Genomic DNA, 20,343 nt, shown 5'->3' on the forward strand with positions numbered 1-20,343 from the left:
TAAACAAGACTGCCAGTGTGTCAGTGTTTTTAATGCCTAACTTTGGTGGGAGGCAGTCAGAGAGAGATTTTCCCATTTCTAACTATCCTATTATTCAGTCTGACTTAGAGGTTTGTCAGAGGGACAAGGTAATTCTGAATGTGCCTGATATAGATCCATTATTAATTTGGTGTTTTTGTTTTGTTTCCTTGAGACAGAGTCTTACCTGGACTAACCTAGAGTTCTTTATCCTGCTGTCTCAGCCTCCCAAGTGCTAGGATGGCAACTATGCCCCCACTGAGCCAAGCTAGAGCAATCTAGGGAACAATTGAGTACATTTGCTTTTTTTTTTTTTTTCCAGAGTGAAGACTCCATGATTATAGGAAGGCTTCTTAGGTAAGAGCCAAAGCACAAATTATGGTGCTCTAAATGGCCCCTGTGATCTCGATGGCTGAGAGGCAGGCTAGATATGAAAACATCATTAACCAGCCAGGGAGTGGGGGACAAGAGGGAGGATAGCCAAACAAAGCACACTTCCTCCACAAACCATAAATGGCTTTTAATGACCCTTAAGTTACTTTTGAAATTTTCTACATAAGAAAAGTGGGGACTTTATTCACATTAATATTAGTATTCAAAGCAGTAAAAACTCTAAAGCTTTTCTAAGTTAGTGTTAGAAGGCATAGTGTTTTTGGGATTTGGTTTTGTTTTTAAGTGCTGGGGAAGGAACCTGGGACAAAGCAGGTCTTACTGTGGAACTGCCCCTTCAGTCCCTTACTGAGGGATTCTAGGCAGGCATATCCCTAGCCCCTCATTGAGGGAGTCTAAGGCAAATGCTCTGCTGAGCTGTGTCCTCAACCCACAATGATTGTTTTCCAATGCTTGGTTAAAAATTACAAAGTCTCAGCTGGAGTCAGATGGAACCTGCCTACAATCTCAGCACTCCGGAGGAAGAGACAGAAGGACTGAGAATTCAAGGTCACCTTTGGATTCGTTAGGAATTTGAGTTCAGACTAGGCTCTATGAGGCAGAGGGAGAGAAGAAGGTAGGAGGAAAAGACATAAAGGAAGAGAAAAAAGGAAGGGGAGGGGGAGGCAGGGAGAGAGAAAGAAGAGAAAGGGGGAAATAAATGTTTTAAAGGAAAATCACAATTATATGAACAAATTTTAATGGTTTTTATTTCTGTTTAAAACACATGCATGCACACCCATACATACCAGTGAGTGGAGTCAGTGAATGGGTATATTCACCTTCACTTTGTGACTGAAGCTATCACCAACAGTTCAGAAGTTTTAAAACTGTTGAATGAGAATAGTAAAATCCCTTCTTTAAAAATAAATGTTATTCGGAGTGGGGGACATAAGGGGTGTGCACACATGCCATGATGTGCACATATGGAGATGAGAAGACAGACAGACAGACACAAACACACACACACACACACACACACACACACACACACACACACAAACAGCTCTTGCCCAGTGGTAGAGGTGCATGCCTTTAATCCCAGCATTTGAGGCCAGCCTGGTCTACAGAGCAAGTTTCAAGACAGGACTACACAGAGAAACTCTGTCTTGAAACAAATAAATAAATTTTTAAAACACCCTAAATGAGACACCCCTCTCTCTCTCTCTCTCTCTCTCTCTCTCTCTCACTGAGGGTGACACCTGGGGCCTCACCAATGCTAGTGTTCTGCCATGGAACTGAGCTGCCCTTCTTTAAAGAGGAACACTATAATTGGCCTGACTGAGTTTTCCAGTCCAGCCTTGAAATTGTGATCTCCTACCTCAACACCCCGAGTAGCTTCATAGACTATCATGCCTAACTACAGATTTTTCTTAAATTTTATTTATTAATTGGGGGTGGGGGGTAACATGCCACAGGAAAAGTGTGATGGTCCACTCTTGGTTCTGGTGGTTGAATTTAATTCATTAGGTTTACATGGTAAATACTTTTACTTGCCCAACCATCCTCCTGGCCCAGATTTCTAGTCTTCTATTCAAAGAGAAGCATATTGAAAGTTGTATTATTAGTACAATCTTAATGTCAGAATCATTCTATTTCACCAACTTTAATTTTAAAAGAAAGAAACCATAAGGACCATTAAGAAGTTCCTAACAACTCTTTTCGCCATTTCTCTGAAGAGGCAGACAGAGACCTGTGTGCCTCTCTCTCTTTCTCTCTCTCTCTCTCTCTCTCTCTCTCTCTCTCTCTCTCTCTTCCTTCTCTTTCCTTACTCCCTTCCCTCCCCCAATAAACTTCCCACATTAAAAAAGGAAGTTCATATCAGTTGACACTATAAGAATATAAGAATATTGGCTTGATATTGACTACCTAAGAAAAAAATGCAAATACCCAGCTCCACATTATCATTATTTTTTAAAATTCAGATTCAGGGCTAAGGAGACAGCTCATCAGGCAAAGGTACTTGACATCCAAGTCTGATGACCTGAATTCAATCCCCAAAGTCCACACTGAAAAGAAAGAAACAGTCTCAGAAGGTTGTCCCCTGTCCTCCACACGCACACTGTGGCATGTGCGCACACAATAATAATACACTAAATTATATAAATATCCAGTTCATTACTAAAGCAAGCAAACAAACAAAAAAAACTAAACTAAAACATCCACTTAGGTATAAATACAAAGGCTCTGTATTTTTTCAGTGCCCCCAGACCTTTAGAACAACGCCTGCCAACTAAAACACCTACTATGAATTTAGTAATGGGTTACGCAAACATAAATTACAAGGCCAGACATTTTAAAAGGGAAAAAAGGTGATTTATTGACGCGCTGGAGACACGGCAGGATAGAAGCACTATTTCAATTTTCCACACAGTCCTCAATGCTACAGATGTGCTAATGCAAAAAGAATTTCAGAGTGAAATGGCTCTCGGCTCCCCAGTTCCTTCCATATCAATTCCTTTACTTAAAAAGGCTGGCTGGCATTCCCACACTTACATTCAAGACAATGAATACAGGCTCAAGTGCTTTTATCTGGCTATAAGTACAAATGCATTTGCTCAAACAGGGAAAGGGGGGAGCGGAAGATGGGGGGATTAGTTTTCAAAATTTTTCAGTAAAAAAGAAAGTATGGCTATAACTCATGGTTATTGTCAGCTGGAAAGAGCGACACCGCATGCTCTGGTCTTCACTTGTCACTCTGACATGCCCTGATCATGTTTCCACTTCCCCTATGGGTCCTTATACACATATTCACTGCTCACTTCTTCTGGCTTCATGTCATTATAACAAACAATATTTTTCTTTTCCAAAGCAATCATTTAAATCATAAGCAAAGAGGAAGGGAGAGATGATTCAGTGGGTAAAGGTACTTGCTAACAAGCCTATCTACCTAAGTTCCACCCCTGGGACCTACAGAGCAGAAGACCTGATTCTTACAAGTTGTCCTCTCACCTCCACAAATGCCATGGTGTGCAATGGTGTGCATGCATGCATGTATGTATGTATACAGAGAAACTTCACAGTGTAAATAAATAAATAAATAAATGGCAACTGAAATGCTGTTTGTGGGATGTTTATATACAAATTAAATAACCTTGTCTTTAACTTTTAATTTTTCAAGGCAATAGAAGCCAAAACAGCATACGCACACATCTCAGACCAGGTCATGGGAACAGTCAGGGCCGAGTGCACAACATACACACAAGAAATCTTCATGCTTCATTGCATTGCTAGTGGCTGACATCTTCACAAACAGCTATCTTGCAAGACCCAAAAACCTGGCTAACTGAGCTTCTCCCCAGGAGCTTGAGAATACTGCATAATGAAGTATTTTAAAATGCAGAAGTCTTCTCTGTACAGCTTCCACATGTACGCATGCACATGAGTATATGCTGTATAGTTCCCAGATCTTTGATCATGTGAACACACCTGACCTCTGGAAGCAGCCTCATATTTGCCCAGCCTCATATTTCACATAAACCAAACAGCCAATAGACAGTAATGGCTCTTAGCTACTGATGACCTGAACCAAAGATGAAGAGACACTCCATCTTCCTCAGGAAACTGTCAGTTGTAGGAGTCTCAGAGCCGACCTTTTGCCCTGTCTTAATCACAGCCACCTATGATAACAGAGTGGGGTTTATTTTTATACTCGGCTCCAGATGAAAATGATCAATCCTTCAATTCTGACTACTTTGTATCTGCACAATGAGCTGCCTAAGTGAAGACCCTGTAAGTTTTCATGAGTCCCCTGAGCCCTACATGGAATTACATTCACCTAAGAATATGATCTGCAGTAACACTATCAAAACTCGGAACACTTCATTGAATCTGTCCAAATCTACAAATTAAATGAAGTCCCAATAAAAATCCATTATCATTTAAAAAGTAGAAATTTTCAGAGCCAGGCACTGTGGCCCCACAGACCTATCATTTCAGGTACTTGAGATGCTGAGGCAGGAGGATTGCAAGTTTAAAGTCAGTCTGGCTACAGAATGAATTCAGAACAAGACTAGCCTTCACAACTTAGTGAGAAGTAGTAAAAGATGGACTACATAGCAAGTACACATGTGTTCAAACCTGGGAAGAGAGGAGAAAAACAGCACTGCTGGCCAGAAAGGCTGGGGACTTAGCTCAATGGTAGAGCACTCATCTAGTATTCTGTCCCCAGCACCAAAAAGAAAATAGTAAGACTTCTCAAAATGAAACTGGGAAAAAAGATTCTGCAAACTGCACAGCAGAAGAAAGAAGAGCCAGACAGTGTGTGTGGCTCTGAAGAATGTCGGGCAAAGAACTTCTGTAAGACATCAGACTTAACAATGACATGACAAACATTGGAAAACTCAATGGATGGGAGAGTCCAGGGGTATCAGTGAGGAATGTGGTGGCTGCTAAAGGATAAAGAAGTCAGAGACAACTCCCTAGGGGCAGGTAAATTGGATGGTTGGTCACTGGTTATAGGAAAGATAAAGGGCCCAACCTACCACCAACCACAAGAGAATGCCTGGGCCTAGGGCAGAAACTAAAAGCCAGCATTATAGAGAGAGCCCAGGAGGTGCCCTGATGACTCTCCACAGGGATGGGCTCCAATTAAGATCCAGAACAGCTGGGGTGTAGCTCCTCTGATAGGGTGCTTACCTAAGGAAGTGCTGGCTCCCATGCTCTGAACCCAGAAACCAGTGTGGCAGTGTAAGCCTGTAATACCAACATTCAGGGTACCGACAAAGGAGCATCTTGGCTACAAAGTAAGATCAAGGCTAGCCTTTGCTTAGTGAGGCCTTGTCTTAAAAACAAATGAACAAACATAGTAAGATTTGGAATAGAAAAAAAGTTTGTGTAGAAAAGAAAACGGGGGTCAAGATAGGGTGGGAATCTCCACTTGTCTGAAAACAATTCAGTTCTACATGACAGATGGTACAGTAAGCAAGAGGTAATACATGCCTTGGTCTGGGAGATGTCCCTAAGGCAAATTCTCAAGGGAATTCAGACTGGGAACATCAGGGTATGACATGGCAACAAACTGTCCAATAGGGAAAATGAGCAAGAGATGTTAGCAGGGAAGACAGGAGGGGAAACTGTGAACAGGCCACTCACAGCAGAAAGCAGTTTGTCAGTCAAGGGAAAGAGGAAATAGGAGTACACAAGGTTTCAGTTCACACTCATCTAATGAGCACAGCTCAGTTAATGGAGAAAACCAGCAAGGTACTGTTAGATGAAAAGGCTTTCAGAACAGAAAAGCACCCTGTACCTTAGAAAAAGAATGCTCCCACAGTGTAACACTGAAGCTAGCAAGGGAAGAACTGACCCCATCCACCTAAAGCTGGGTCTCCTCGCAATAGTGGAGCTATCAAGGCAGAAGCACTGTCTGAGCACACTCGGTACTAGCAGATTCTCTATACAGCACCCTGCATGCAGTCAGCACAAGATTACAGAAGGGCTCCAAATCACCTGATAGGGGCCTTGGTGGTGCACACCTTGAATCCCAGTACTCAGGAAGCAGAAACAGGCAGATCCCCTTGAATTTGAGGCCAGCCTGCCTGGTCTATAGGGCTAGTTCCAGGACAGTCAAGGCCACACAAAGAAACCTTGTCTCACTCCACCCCCACCCCACATCACCACACACACACAAAAAAAGCATGAGCCAAAGGGACTGATGAGCTAACTCGGGGACCTCCCAAATGTGAAGTGGGGAGCAAAAGAATGGGCAGATAAGGTCACAAACATGTAGTTCCAACTCTCCCCTAAGTGCACAGGAACGGTTTATGTGCTAAGAAGGGGAGGGGAGGGAGGTGGCGTGGGTCCAGTCAGCCTCGGCAGCAGGAGGCAGCTCTGGAGATCCATCCCACAAGGCAGCTGGCTCTGTGCACCCGGAAGGTGGCTGTGGGCTGCAAGACTGTGGAAGCACTCCCCAGGGACCCATGCTGGCACAGACATACAGAAGGCTTGCGTCTCCTGCCAGCTTTGCTGATTTGAGTAGGACACACAAAGCAAGTTAATGTCTTTTCTGGGTCTCATTTTTCTGTGACTGAATCAAATGCTGTACGTACTGCACAAGCATTCACTTAAGAGTGGATGGAGACAGGCAGAGTGGTGCACATCAGTAATCTCAGCACCTGGAGATAGAGGTAGGTTGGGAATTCAAAGTCATCCCTGGCTACATAATGAGTCTGAGAACAGCCTGGGCTCTGTCTTTAAAGACTGACTTAAAAAAAATTAGAAAAAAAAAAGAAAAAAGTATTTGGAAAAGAGCTATATGAACAGATAGCCTTCAATAAATGTCAACTGCTATTATAAGCTGTCCCTGTCATGTCCCTCAAGTTACCAGGAACCAGAAAGTAAACTCTTCCTGGTGAACTCAGGGTTCTCACATGTATCAGGGACTCTGCAAACTCTGAACACAAGCAAGATTCCAGAAAAGGAAAAGCCCAAAGGGAGCTTGCCCTGAATGTTATGGGGAAATATAGGCAAGGAGAAGGAATCTGCAGAGAGACAGGCAACAGAAGCTGGTGTGGTTCTCAGTATGCTGAGTATCTGGCAGAGGTAAAATATCACAGGTAAATTATCTGATCCTTTAAAATTTGTCAAGTGAAAGGTGATGGGGCTTGATCAGGTTGCAAACCAAGTCAGAAGCAAAAGAGCTAGAAGGAAGCCCCAAGTGTTCTGATTCCCATCTAAAGACTCCTTCAGGGACCAACTAGACCACGGCCACTAATTCACCAGGCTATGAATTAAATTAATCTGTCAATCTGTCCCTTATAGGGTTCATTTTTATGCAACCCATGTCTGCAAACTAAGATCAAAAACCAATATTGGCCAATAGCAGTGATCCAAACATATCCTGTTACTCCACATATCTGTAGGTGGCACAGACCTATAATCTTAGTTACTTGAAATGCTAAAGGAGGGGTGTGGGGGGGGGGTAGAATTGCAGGTTCAATGCCAGCCTAAGCTATATTGTAAGACCTTAACTCACAATGAAAGTTTTTTTTTTAAAAGGATGTACCTCAGAGGTAGAACACTTGCTTAGACTTCCCCAGCAAGGAGATGGGGGTGTGGTTCATGAGTACAATAATTGTCTAGAATTTTGCTGTGACTTAGTGGTAGAGTGGTTTTTTGCCTGGCATTCAGGAAGCCCCAGGTTTCATCTCTGGTACTCAAAATAAATAAATAATCAAAATAAATAAATAAGATAAAACAGAATCTACTCCTGAACTCAACGTCTTCTCTCAAAGCAATGTTCATCACAAGCTCACAACTTCAATTACTTTGCCATACTATTCTGGACATGGTCAATCTAGCATGTGGGACCAACAGGCCCATTTCTCTATGAGAACACGGAGGCTCAGAGGTCACCATCAAAACTGGCCCACGTAAATCTCTTTACAATCCTTTCCTTTTCACAGCTGTTAAATGCTTGGATAATTTGTCCATGATGCTTAAAATAGCCCACTAGAAATGCCAGACACATGGAGGAAGTGACACACAGCTCAGGAAGGAAGAGGCTGCCGGTTCTAAGGGCTCTTCAGTGAGAGCCAGGGCCCTCATCTGTTGTTCACATAAAGAAGGTAAGGTATGGTGGGATCATGTGTGGCCTCGCTGTCTGAAAGCAGGCACAACAGAGACACTGAAAAATTAACTCTTCACAGGTCACCTAACAATTCTTTGGGATGCCAGCAGTCAGGAAGTAGAACTTTCTAACATCTACATCAGGAGCAGCCCCTGATCTTCTCAAAGATGGGATCTGATGATGTCTTTCTGCTCAACACAATTAGGCCTTTACTTAAAGTTCAAGGATACAAGGATACCACTGACAAACCAGACACACAAATTCACCATCAGCCAGAGTTTCAGAGTTTCTACTGATGGCTGTGTGTTTATGTTTGGAGTAGGAATGCTACAAAAGGGTGCTTTCATTCTTAGATTAAAAAAAAGAAAAACTCAGTTCCTCCAATGCCCTTACCCACCCACCTGTGAATATTATCCTGTGTTTTTTGTTTGCTTGTTTTTGTTTTCCTAGGCAGGTGCTTTACTACTAAGTAATATCCCTAGCCCAGTTTATTCCTGAAAGAAATTCTCACCAAGTTGTTCAGGATAGTTTTGAAGTTCCTAATTCTCTTCCCTCAACATGCTAAGTGACTAGGTAACAGGCTGAACCTACAAGGCCAGGCTGTTTCAGTGTGTTTGCTACCTCAAGTTATCTTATGCATCATTTGTTTATTTGGTCATTATCTGTCTGCTCCTGCTGTTAGCTGGAACTTCTCTATACCTTCTATCTCCAGAAATAACTCAGGATTATTTTTAGAGAGGATGAGGGGCTAAAGGTATTTGTTGAGCAGTTACTACATTTTTTTTTTTTTAAGTACACTAAAATCACTTCACCTTCCAGCAACTGGGTTTCAGAGGCAGAGCATCCCTAATCCAAACATCTAAAGCATCAAATCCTCCAGCATGCTCCAAACATTGTGGGTTTTAGAGATCTGTGGATTTTAGATTAGGGATGAAGTTCTACAGAAATATTCCCAAATCTGAAACACTTGTACCCCATACATACTGGGTGAGAACTGTTCAATCTGTATCAATCAGATTATAGGAAAAGGGGCACAAAATCTAGAACAGTGAGGCACCTTGCTGGAGGTCAAAAGCGTGGGCATCTACAACACCTGGTCTGGGAACAGGCATTTATCTTCCAAGACTTCTGGAAACAGGCCAGGATTAGTTCTCAGATAAAAGCTCCCTGCAGCAGAGGCCACTGTGCGTGGGAGGGAAAGACTGGAGTAGCAGTGCTCACCCATGCTGTTCACAACCCATGGACCTCTTTTCTTCAGGATTGCTTCAGGCCCTTCCAAACCTCCTGCAGGCTCTTTCTGGAACATGGAAGAATACTATGGCTTCAGCTGCACCAGGACCTTGGGGCAACTTTTCCCCTGGGGTCTTCTCAGAACTAAGAAAACGACTTATGCTTTTCTGTACTGGTTAAACGTGTTTAACTGGTAACAATTTAAGCTCCCATTTAATTTTTAAGCTTTTTCTAGTTAAAACCTTATTGTATTGTAACTTTATGGTAGATGATTCTAGAATGATTAAACACCCAAGTTGATTACTCAAGCTTTATAATTCTGCCAGATACGAGAGTGACCTCTTGACAATGAAGAAAAATGTGCACAGTGGCTTTACATGGAGAGCTTTGGAGGAGGAGAAAACACTGATTGCTTGCAGATTTCCCACAGCCCCACAAAAAAGAAGAATGTATTTAAAATAATAATAGGCCACTCTGGGTAACTCAGTGAAACCATATCTCAAAATAAGAAGCAGGCTTCAGAGAAGCTAGAGGGTAACGTGCCTGCTATGCAAGCATGAAGATTGAGGTTCAAATCCTGAGGACCCATGCAAAACTCCAGGTGCATCTGTAATCTCAGTGTTAGGAAATCAGAAATAGAGGGAACTACAGACTCATCAGAGCAGTATGGGCAAGTCCCCAAATCCCCACAATGGGCTCATGCTTGTGGCAGGGTTGCTCATGTCCCTAGCATGTGACTAGCTTAAGAGTCCTTGCTGAGAGGCCCATGTCTGGCAAGACATTGTTGGCCTACCTTCTCCCCTAAAAGCTACAGTCTATGACACCAGGGATATCCATGGGTTTCCAGTGCAGCTGACTGAATGTGTTCATTGTGGAACAAAAAACCCAGCTGGTATGTTTGCTAGATTGAATGTAGAGGTTCTGAACTTAAAGGAAGGCTGAAACAAAAGTGAAAGTGGTGGCACACACCCTTAATCCCAGCACAGGCAGGCAGATCTCTGAGTTCGAGGCTAGTCTGGTCTACAGAGGTCCAGGACAGCCAGGCTACACAGAGAAACCCAGTCTTTGGGTGGGGGTGGGAGTGTGTGGAACCTGTCAGTCACAGCAGCCTTATAAGCTTGGCAATGAAATGAAAGCAAGAAAAGTGCTGAGTGGCCAATAGGGTACACATGCGCGCACATGCACACACAAACACACCATACAATGTGTTCTCTCTCTCTTTCTCACACACACACACGCACACACACACACACACACACACACACACACACTGACAATATTAATATGCTGCTTGAAAGTGCAGGGTCATATGTGGCCATCCTGAACCATACCTAGTGATTGTAAGATCACCCTTACCTGACTGAGCACCATGCCTCTTCCAGACCCCCCTACAGGTCAACGTGCCCCACAAGGCTCCAGCCAGCTGGCTGTATATGAACAAGATGTGCAACACTGGAGTGGCTACTTTATTTTAAGTGACTCTCTTTTTCCAGGCTGAGTCATTCCTGCATGGCTATAAAAGGCAGCTGAGCAGTGACTAAATGCACTTGGGTCTCAGCCACAGTTAAACATTACTACCCTTTACTCCTTCCTTCTTATTTGCCTAACACGGGGGTCTTGCTTTACCCCAGGCTAGCCTTAACCTCAGCAAGCCTCCTATCTCAGCCACCATAGTCCAGGAATTACAGAAATAAGCCACAGTCCCAGTTTCATCTTTCTTCTGACTCCACTTCCTGTTCTAATTCCTCGCTTCCACAAAAGGTCGAGAGGCAAAGATGTGGAGCCATCGCTTCATCCATAACCTTGAAAGCTCTTCTTCCCAATAGACAAAAAGTACAGGTCTTTCCCACATCCTACAAGCACAGAAGTCATCAATAAATCTAGTCTCCTTCTACCACGGGGCAGGAGTTCCTTCCACATCCTAAAAGAGACCCGTCCCAAACCTAGCATTTTGAAACTGTTGCTCAAGAATGCAAACATCTGCCGGGTATGAAGGTATACACCTACATATACAATCCTAGAACTCAGGAGGTAGAATCTGAAAATCAAGTGAAGGAAATCAAGGAAAGACTTGACTACATACTGAGTTCAAGACCCTGTAAAGGACTAAAAAGGCAGGCTAGGGTTATAGCTCGGTTGACAGAACGTTTCCCTGCCATGTACTCTCATCCCCATGTCTCCATTCCCAGACCTCCTAAACCAGCCAGGTGCGTGTAATCCTAGCACTGAGGGGGAGATGGAAGCAGGGGGTCCAGAAGTGCATTACCAGCCTTAGCTATAAAGTAAGTTGGAAGCCAGCCTAGGCTACATGAAAACTTGGGGAGGTGGGGAGGGAAGGACGGAAGAAGGGAGAGAATGACTGAATCAGAAGAGTCCAGACTTCGGGTGGCAAAGGTAAGTTGGGATTCTGATCCCTGAAAAATGAAAGCCAACTACTGCTGTCACAGTAGGCATAGAGAATATCCCCTGTCACAAAACAGTAATGGCAAATAGACACCAGAGCTCCTTCCCTGATGAGGGCAGTAAAGATGGATGAGGGAGCCCCAGTGGTCAGGGCTAGGGTTGAGCTCTTCTCCTGAAGACAGGAGCTGGGGAAGGCCATATGTAAACAACACCATGAAACTATAAGCACAGTGGGGTAGGCACCCTTAGGAAGCATGCTCCAGTGCACAAGAAACACCAAGATAAAAATGCACTGGGGGAGTAAGAGGTGGCTTATGGGGGCAAAGCACTTGCCACATGAGCATGAGGACCTGAGTTTGGATCCCTAGAACCACATAAAGATGGATATGGCCATACACATCTGCAATCCCATTGATCCTATGCTAAAACAAGAGGCAGAGAAACAAAATTCTTGGAAGCTTACAGCTACTCTCTTGTAGGCAGCATAAAACAAAAGACCTGTCTCAAACAAGATGGAAGGTAAAGGCCACCAACATAGGTTGCCCATACTCATACTCATGCCATGAGGTTATGGGAAGCATGCACCTCTATACTCTATATACATAGGAATGGATGAACACACACACTTTCTTCCCTGCCTTTTTTTTTTTTTTTTTTTTTTTTTTTTTTTTTAATTCAGATGGAGAAAAAAATACATTGGAGTGAGAAAAGACAATCAAAGAGTGGCCTGAAGAGCAGCCCAGCTTTCAGTACAGAAGCTTTTTGGTCCAAATACTCACCAAGACAGTTTAGAATATGGCTTGGGAATATGGTTCTCCTTTTTCTTAACTGTGCCATTGAAAATGGCTGATAAAGTGCAAAGATGAACAAAATAACCAGAGTGCTCAGGCTCCTTCTAGATGCACACCAGACACTGAAGATACTAATCTAGTCTTTGAAAACACATTCAACCAAAGACCTGAAGCAAGGCCTGAGTCAGAAGACAGTCAGAATGTGGAGGGCTGTGGTCCCATCCAAAGTACAGGGAAAAACAAAAACAAACAAACACACAAATAAACTAACCAATATGAGAGAGAAAGAGGGAGAGAAAGAGAAATTAAGGAAGAATGGCTCTAACAAGGCTCAAAAAAGCATAACTGTTTATCTACAAGGAAGGTTACTGAGCCATCTGTGGCTCACACAGAGAATACTGTCACATGGATGTGTGTATGGTGCAAGGAAAGACTTCGGCAGAAGATGCCAGCTATGGGACCCTGGCACTCAGCTTGCCACATGGCCATGGTCTACTGCCTGGTGGAAGAGATAAGAAACTCTGAAGAAAAGGTTAGGATTTCCTCCCCAAGACCCACTGTCTGGCACATGGAAGGCACTCCATAAATAACTGCAAAATGATTAACTGTCAACACAAACCACCTTGGGGAGTATTTTAAACTGATAACTATTAAATTAGGGTTCTTTACTTTTTTCTTTCTTTTTTAAGTCGCCTAAGCTAGCTTTATGAAGCAAAGATCCACTACACTTAAAGCATTCTATAGTGTTCTAAGCTAATAACGTTTTATTTTATTTTATATCAGGTGAGACTGAGCCCAGGGCCTTGTGCATGTTAGGCAAGCATTTTATTCCTGAGTAATGCCCCCAGTCCCCTCACTGAGGGATTCTAGGCAAACACTCTGATGCTGAACCACATGCCCTCAGCCCTATTTTTACTCACTATTTTAAGACAGTGTCTCACTCAAGTTCCTTGGACTGGTCTTGAACTCACTTTTTACTCCAGGATGGCCTAAAACAGGAGATCCTATTGCCTCAGCTTCCTTCAATAGCTGGATGGCAAGTATGTGCCACAAGACTAGGCTTTTAAGTTAATACAAAACACACCATGGGTAGCAAGCCAGGTATAAAGGTAGCCTTTCACAAGAACATACAAACATATCCTTATTATATACATGTGTGCATTGCACATGTCCATATGCACACAGAAGCTCTTTCTTTTGAGGGGAAGATAATGCTATTAGAACTTTGGATCTGTATATCTTTACCCAAAAATTGATGTAGTAATCCAGTCTCCTGTAGCAAAGAACAAGGAAAGCAAAGGGCTCTCAGGATATTCATTGTCTAGGTCTGGAAAGATGACTCAATGGTTGCTGCTCTTGCAGAGGACTAGGGTTCAGCTCCTAGCACTCACATGGCAGCTGATAACCACCTATACCTCCAGCTCCAGGGCATCCAGAGCCCTTTCCTGGCCTCCTCAGATACCAGACACACATACAGTGTAAAGATATACATGAAGGCAAAACACCCACACATATAACAGTTGGTTTTGTTTTTGTTTTTTTGGTCTTTGTTTTTGATTTTTGGTTTCTCAAGACTAACAGCCCTGGTTGTCCTGGAACTCACTCTGTAGACTACCCTAGTTTCAAACTCACAAAGACCGGCCTGCCTCTGCCCCTCCCCACCCCCAAGTGCTAGGATTAAAGGCATTCGCCACCACTGTCCAGCAATATAGTAAATGTTAAAAGTGGAAATTTATGATTTAAAAAAATGCTTTTTTAAAGATACTATCTGTTCTACTCAAAGAGCAGCTGTTAATTCCTTATGGAGGGTGAGATATGGGGCTAAGATGGTTGAGCGCTTGTCATGCATGAAGCCCTAGGTTCAAACCCCAGAATCAGGTAAACCAGTGTAGCAGTGTATGTATAATCTTAGCACACTTGGGAGCTGGAGGCTGGAGGATCAGAAGTTCAACAACATTCTCAGCTACATAGTGAGATTTGGGTCAGCCTCGGCTCCATGAGATCCTGTCTCTAAAATTAAGAAGATTCTTTTCTAAAACCCATAGGAAATGAAGCATTCTTGAGAAACTTTTAACTTGAAAAGTAATTGCAACTTACTTCACATTAACCACAATTTTTAGATTAAAGTAATATAATCAATACTGTTAAATGCTTATGTATTTACTGATCGAGTGACACAAAACTACAACTTTAAAAGTTGAATGACTGGGTAGTTTAACTACTGAAAATGACCAATGTCACAAGGATACTTACACAACCCTAAGGAAAGCTGATGGTCCAGGACGGCTGCCAGACCCAAGCCTTCAACTCACCTGAGACTCTACACATATGGCTACAGACCCTTCCCCCACCATCAGACTGATAAGATGTCCCATCATAGACTCTCCATCTTTTTCCTCTCCACACCACGGAGGACACTAACTGAACCCCCGTCTCCACCCCCATCTAAACTCTGGCCTTACAATCCTTTAAAGATGTCTAATAGAAGATGCATGTTTAAATTAGTTGTAGTGACAACTTAGGAGACTAAGGCAGGAGGACTGTAGTGTCTGAGAGACTGTTAGGCTATATAGGAAGACCTTGTCTCAAAAAATAAAAGGAAATAAAAACAACTAGAAAGATCGAGGTGATAGGGATACACCTCAGCTAGTAGAGTGCTTAGCATGAATTAAGTTCCTGGGTTCCATCCCTAGCATCACATAAACTTAGGATGGTAGTGCATATTTGTAATCCCTACACTTGAAAAGTGGAGGAGAACCAGACTGCATAAAAAGGAAAAGTAAACTGAGCACCAGCATTAATTTTCTTGTTTCTTGACTACAGACACAATGGACCAGATACCCCAAGATCCTGTTGTCAAGCCTTCCCCACCACAGTGGATTGTACTCTCAAATTATAAGTCTTTAAAGTAAACCCTTTCTTAAGTTGCTTTTGTCATGAAAATGAAAGTCACTAATATGACTCCCAACACATTCGTAAAAGAGAAAGAAGCCCAGACTCTAAAGTCATGCCCACGGGCTCTTATAACCTGTGTCAAGAAACACAGAGGTACATCAGCACCTATAGCAGAGGAAAAGAGGTTTTACCAGGGAATATTGGTTCAATGCCATCTTTGAACACACTGCTACCTAGCATCATGGAAACCGGCATGAAGGTCACTGCCCCACAAAGGTCCTGGAAAGATTTCAGTTAACACCATCCTGACATACCACAGGCTAGAACAGCAGGTGGGTCTGACACTGCTCGTATGTCCAACCTATGCAATGTCTATACTTTTGGTATCAACAACTTGTCTGCTGCCACATTCCCAGGGCTTGGGTGAGGCACACACTCTGCCAGGGTAGGGTTGGAGGCATCTGAATAGAGCAACAGGCTCTTTTTGCAATTTTTGTGGAGAACTAAGAAATGTCTCAGGGTTCATGAGACCCCTTCTGAAGACTGTGACAAGTCCCAGCTCACCTCTGGAGTGTTCTTCTTGAACTCTCGGCTCTGCTCAATGAGCCGTTTTCTGGACTGTTCACTCTCATCTTGCCTGTTTGCCAATACTGTTGCGGTGGCATCAAGTTCTCTCTGTGGGGAGATGAAGAAAGAAAAAGCAAGATTATAATCTACAATTTCTACCAGGAGGGATCAAGTGTATACTGGTGCTGAACAACAAAGAGAAACTCCTGGGAATCAATTCATGGGTAGAAAGTAAGGCTCGAGGACAATGTTAAGGACCATAACAATAATATATTCACACGACACAAGTCCCAAAGACACTAGCTGGAGAGACCAAATTTGCTCAGCATGCTGTGTACTGCAGTGCACTATGGCACTGCACAGAGAATTCCCTCCTAAGGCAACATACATAGAAACAGTTCCCCTGTTAAGCCATAGTTGGGTCAATGCCCCCACATCTCTCCAGGCCATTGTCCTGAGTTCTGGTCCCCCTGCCTAACAGTATTTCCTCCAAATAGATTCTACATGGCTGGCCTTCTACAGTGTGGACCTGAAACTTCAGGGAACAACAGCTGGTTTATTTCCACTCAACAAATATTTCTTGAAAACTTATTTTAGGCCAGGCATCCCAGTTGGAACCACTAACCTACTAGTTTACAAGGGGGACCTTTAAAAATCAAATTCCATGAATAATTAACCCCGTTATCCTGTAAGCTTCTCAGAATCACTGTTCACCAAACATCCCACATGCCCTGGAGTCTTTGGACCCCCAGGATAGGTTCCCAGAACACTGGCCAGGTCTGCGGGCTCCGCTCTGACACATAGTGTCAGGAAGCCTGGGCCCCAGCCCTTAAGACTCTGGGAGAATCTGTCATGAGGAGCTACCCAGAGAAGCCCATGGCAGATGGGACCTGGATGGAGCTCTAGGCTCACAGCAGGTACAGAGGCCATGTGGCTGCCCACAAAATAGCCTGCTGCCTCATATGCTAAGTCAAGTAGATTCAGTTACTGAACACACAGAGCAGAACATTCTGTGTGGCATTGAGTAACTGTTAGAAATGGCTCCTCATCCATAGCCAGTCCCATCACTCTGGTTCTGAGAGAAATAAAGAGGTCAGGGGGGCCAGCAGGGTACACCCACCTACTGAGGCAATCCATGATTTATTTTATTTTATTTTTTTGAGGCAGGGTCTCATGTAGCCCAGGCTGGCTTCAGACTCATTATATAGCTGAGGATGACCTTGAATTCCTGATCCTACTGCTTCTGCCTTCCTCCCAAATGTTGGGATTATGGGCATGTATTATGCAGTCCTAAGAACAGAACCCAGGACTTCATGCATACTGGACAAGCACCCTATCAACAGGGCCATATCCCTAATCTCCCAGAAACTCTACAAGTCTTAAAAGGAGCTGTGCAGAGCACTTCCGCAGTCCTGGAGACACTCACAAAAGAACACGGAGGGATGCGTGTAAGAGAACTGGTGGGCAATACAGGGTGCTCATCACTCAAAGACATTCCCAGCTACCACCTGAGTGAGGCTGGGACGGGAGGTAAAAGTCAACCTGCCTTGTAGAACTTTCTAGAGGGATACGAAATGGGGAGTAGGTACCCCTGCTGAGGATGGCCTTTACTTTCTGGCCCTCCAACGTCCTCCTTTGTAGTGCTGGAGTCACAGGCATGTGCCACCACACTATGTGGTGCCTAGAAGAAACCTAGGGTTTACTGGAATACTAGGCACTCCATAGACTGAACAGCAGTCTCAGTCCCCTGCTTCCTTTATAGTGGAAACAACCCAGTAGGCCAGAAAGCCACCCTGGGTGACACTTCCCTGGTACCATGATGGTGTGGCTCATGGCCAGACAAGATGACAGAGAGCTGGAACAACCAACCAGCATGCTGTCAACTTAAAAATCTTAAGACAGTTTAAAAGTGGAGAGGGGAACTGTGATGTGGAGAGAGGCCCTCATGCCACACTGTTCCCTTTAGTATTTCTGGCATTCAAACAAATCCTGGGTGAGCAAATCCAAAGGAATACTGTGGGCTAGCATTCAAGAACAGATGTCAAAGCTACTGCAGAAAAGAGGGAAACACTGGGCGTTTTGATAGACCACATTTGAAAGTCATCCCAGAGAAGAGGAGGCAGGGGAAAAAGAGCAACCGCCACCAACATGGGGAAGTGGGATGGAGAGAGAGGCAAGCAAGCAGCCACAGATAACGCAGAAGGCTTGCAAAAATATAAACAATCTGGCAAGAAGGAGGACTTAGACGGCTATATTTAAGCAGCAGAAGAAGTTATAATGGGAGACTTGGAGAAGGGCGGAAAAAAGCCAATATTGAAATATGACAGGAACGGGAGAAGTTGATGTTTCCTTCCAGACACACACACACACACACACACACACACACACACACTTGGAGAAACAGAAAACCAGTGCTGGCTGTCTTTTTCAACAGGGATCCTACTGCCTGCAGTGGCATCTTTTGTCTTCTTCAAGTCAGTGGGGTGCTGGATGTTATAGGGAACTTGTAGGGTTCCAGCATTCCCAGTTAGTGAATACATTTTGGGGGGTAAAGTGAGAGCACAGGGTTGCTAGGCATGGTGGTGTATTCTTGTAATTCCAGCACTCTGGAGGTGGAGACAGGAAGATCAGAAGTTCAAAGTCATCTTCAGTTTCATATCAAGTTTGAGACCAGTCTGGTCTTCATAAGACTGTGGCTCAAAAACTAAATAAAGGACCAGTGATACGGCTCACTGTAGAGTTCTTACTTAACATGAATGAGGCTCTGGGTTCAAACTCCATCACGAAAAATAAATAAATAAGGTTAGAAAGAAAGCTTAGTTGCTCACGGACTCCTAAGCACAGGACCTGAGTTAGATTTCAATATCCAGATACAAAGCTACAGGCAAGGTCACTGTTAGAAAAGGGGGTGGCAGTCATTTCTGGGGCTTACTGGCCATCCAGCCTACAAAACAATTTCCAATGAGAAATACTGTCTCAAAAAAATAACAAGATGGATAGCACCAGAGGAATGACAGCAGAGGTTGCCTTCTGCCATCCACATACATGTGTACGACAGGGGCAGTGAGGTAATAAAGGACATAGGTCAGACCCTCTGATTCTGAGGTCTCTCCCAAGAGACAGCTTGAGTGGAACAGGTGGCCTGGTGACTGGGAACCCCCCCTCCTACATCACACTGCAAAGCCAGCGCACTGGGGCCATTTGCTGCCAGGGCCTCTATGGGGTTCCACTTCACTCCTTTTACAACCTCACAGACATGTGAACCAACATGAGGAGCCATGTCAGAGACCACAATTGGAGACCACGGTGTCTCCAGATTTAATACTGTGCTGCTTCCTGCCACCACCGAAACAGATTGTGGAGCTTCCACTATCCAGATAGGGCTGGTCACATTTTTAAGGCTCTAAGTCTTTAATTGAATTGCTTAAAAAAAAGAGGGAGAAACACACACACACACACACACACACACACACACACACACACACACACACACACCACTAAATCTTGGGGGGTGTGGAGGTTCCTGGCTGTGTTCACACATGGAGGCCAGAGACTGATGGCAGGAATTCTCCTCAAACAGTCCTACCTCATTTTTGAGACAGGGTTCCCCTCACTAACCCTAAATACACAGATTCAGTGAGACTGGGTAGCTAATGAGCTCCAGGGATTCGTCCACTTGTCCACTCCCCAGGCCTGGGATCACAGACATACACTGTCATACCTGGCTCCTAACATGGGTGCTGGGGCTTCAAATTCAGGCTCTCATATTTAACATCTGAATCTGACTGACTGGGCCATCTCCCTAGCCCCAACCAGGCCCCTTTGAAGGAGAAGACCTGAATTCTTAAGCTCCAGAGACAACATGGAAGGAGTCGACGGCTATAAAACACAAGGCCAACACCATTTTATTATCTACTGAGTCTGTCTATTCTCAAAGTGTCAAACACAATGACGTACTAATAAGAGAATCTAATGTGTTGAGAGGAGGGGGAGATGAGGGACCAAAATACAGAATCATCAGCCCATGAGTCACAGGTCACATGGAAACAGGAGCACAGACAGTCCCCACATCTGAAAGGCATTAAAATGCAAAAAAGGGAAACACTGGAACCAGCGTAACTGCCTGTGAACAGCGTTATTTGGCATGACCACCAATGAATGATTCTGTGGTGGTTTTTAAAAACAGAAAGCAAACAAACAAAAACATTTTACATGGTCCCAAAAATGCTTATGTGGGGCAGTATGATGATCAAGATCTACTTAGTCAAAACTCAGCAAATCATCAAACAGTGCTCACACTGTAAAAAGACCATCTCTCCACATGCCAGCCAGACTCTGAAACCTGAACTGTTTTTGCTCTCAGGAAGGACGAGTGAGGAACGGACTTACTGGGAGGTGTGTACTCTTTGGTTGTTTCTTGGAAAAAAAATGCAAAGGTACTAA

The 20,343-nt window shown here is 43.9% G+C and overlaps 1 protein-coding gene across 7 annotated transcripts in view; it reads right to left on the reverse strand.

Moving 5' to 3' along the window:
- Positions 1-20,343, reverse strand: part of Cux1 (cut like homeobox 1) — a 307,194-nt gene that overhangs the window by 196,873 nt on the left and 89,978 nt on the right. For all 7 annotated transcript variants that reach the window (XM_051204950.1, XM_051204954.1, XM_051204953.1 and 4 more), the window contains exon 2: positions 15,898-16,008. In XM_051204950.1, the coding sequence (XP_051060907.1) occupies positions 15,898-16,008 (111 nt within the window). The remainder of the gene's footprint in view (positions 1-15,897; positions 16,009-20,343) is intronic.

Source organism: Phodopus roborovskii, unplaced genomic scaffold (genome assembly GCF_943737965.1).
Source record: "Phodopus roborovskii unplaced genomic scaffold, PHOROB, whole genome shotgun sequence".
In the NCBI taxonomy this organism is placed as follows: Eukaryota; Metazoa; Chordata; class Mammalia; order Rodentia; family Cricetidae; genus Phodopus; species Phodopus roborovskii.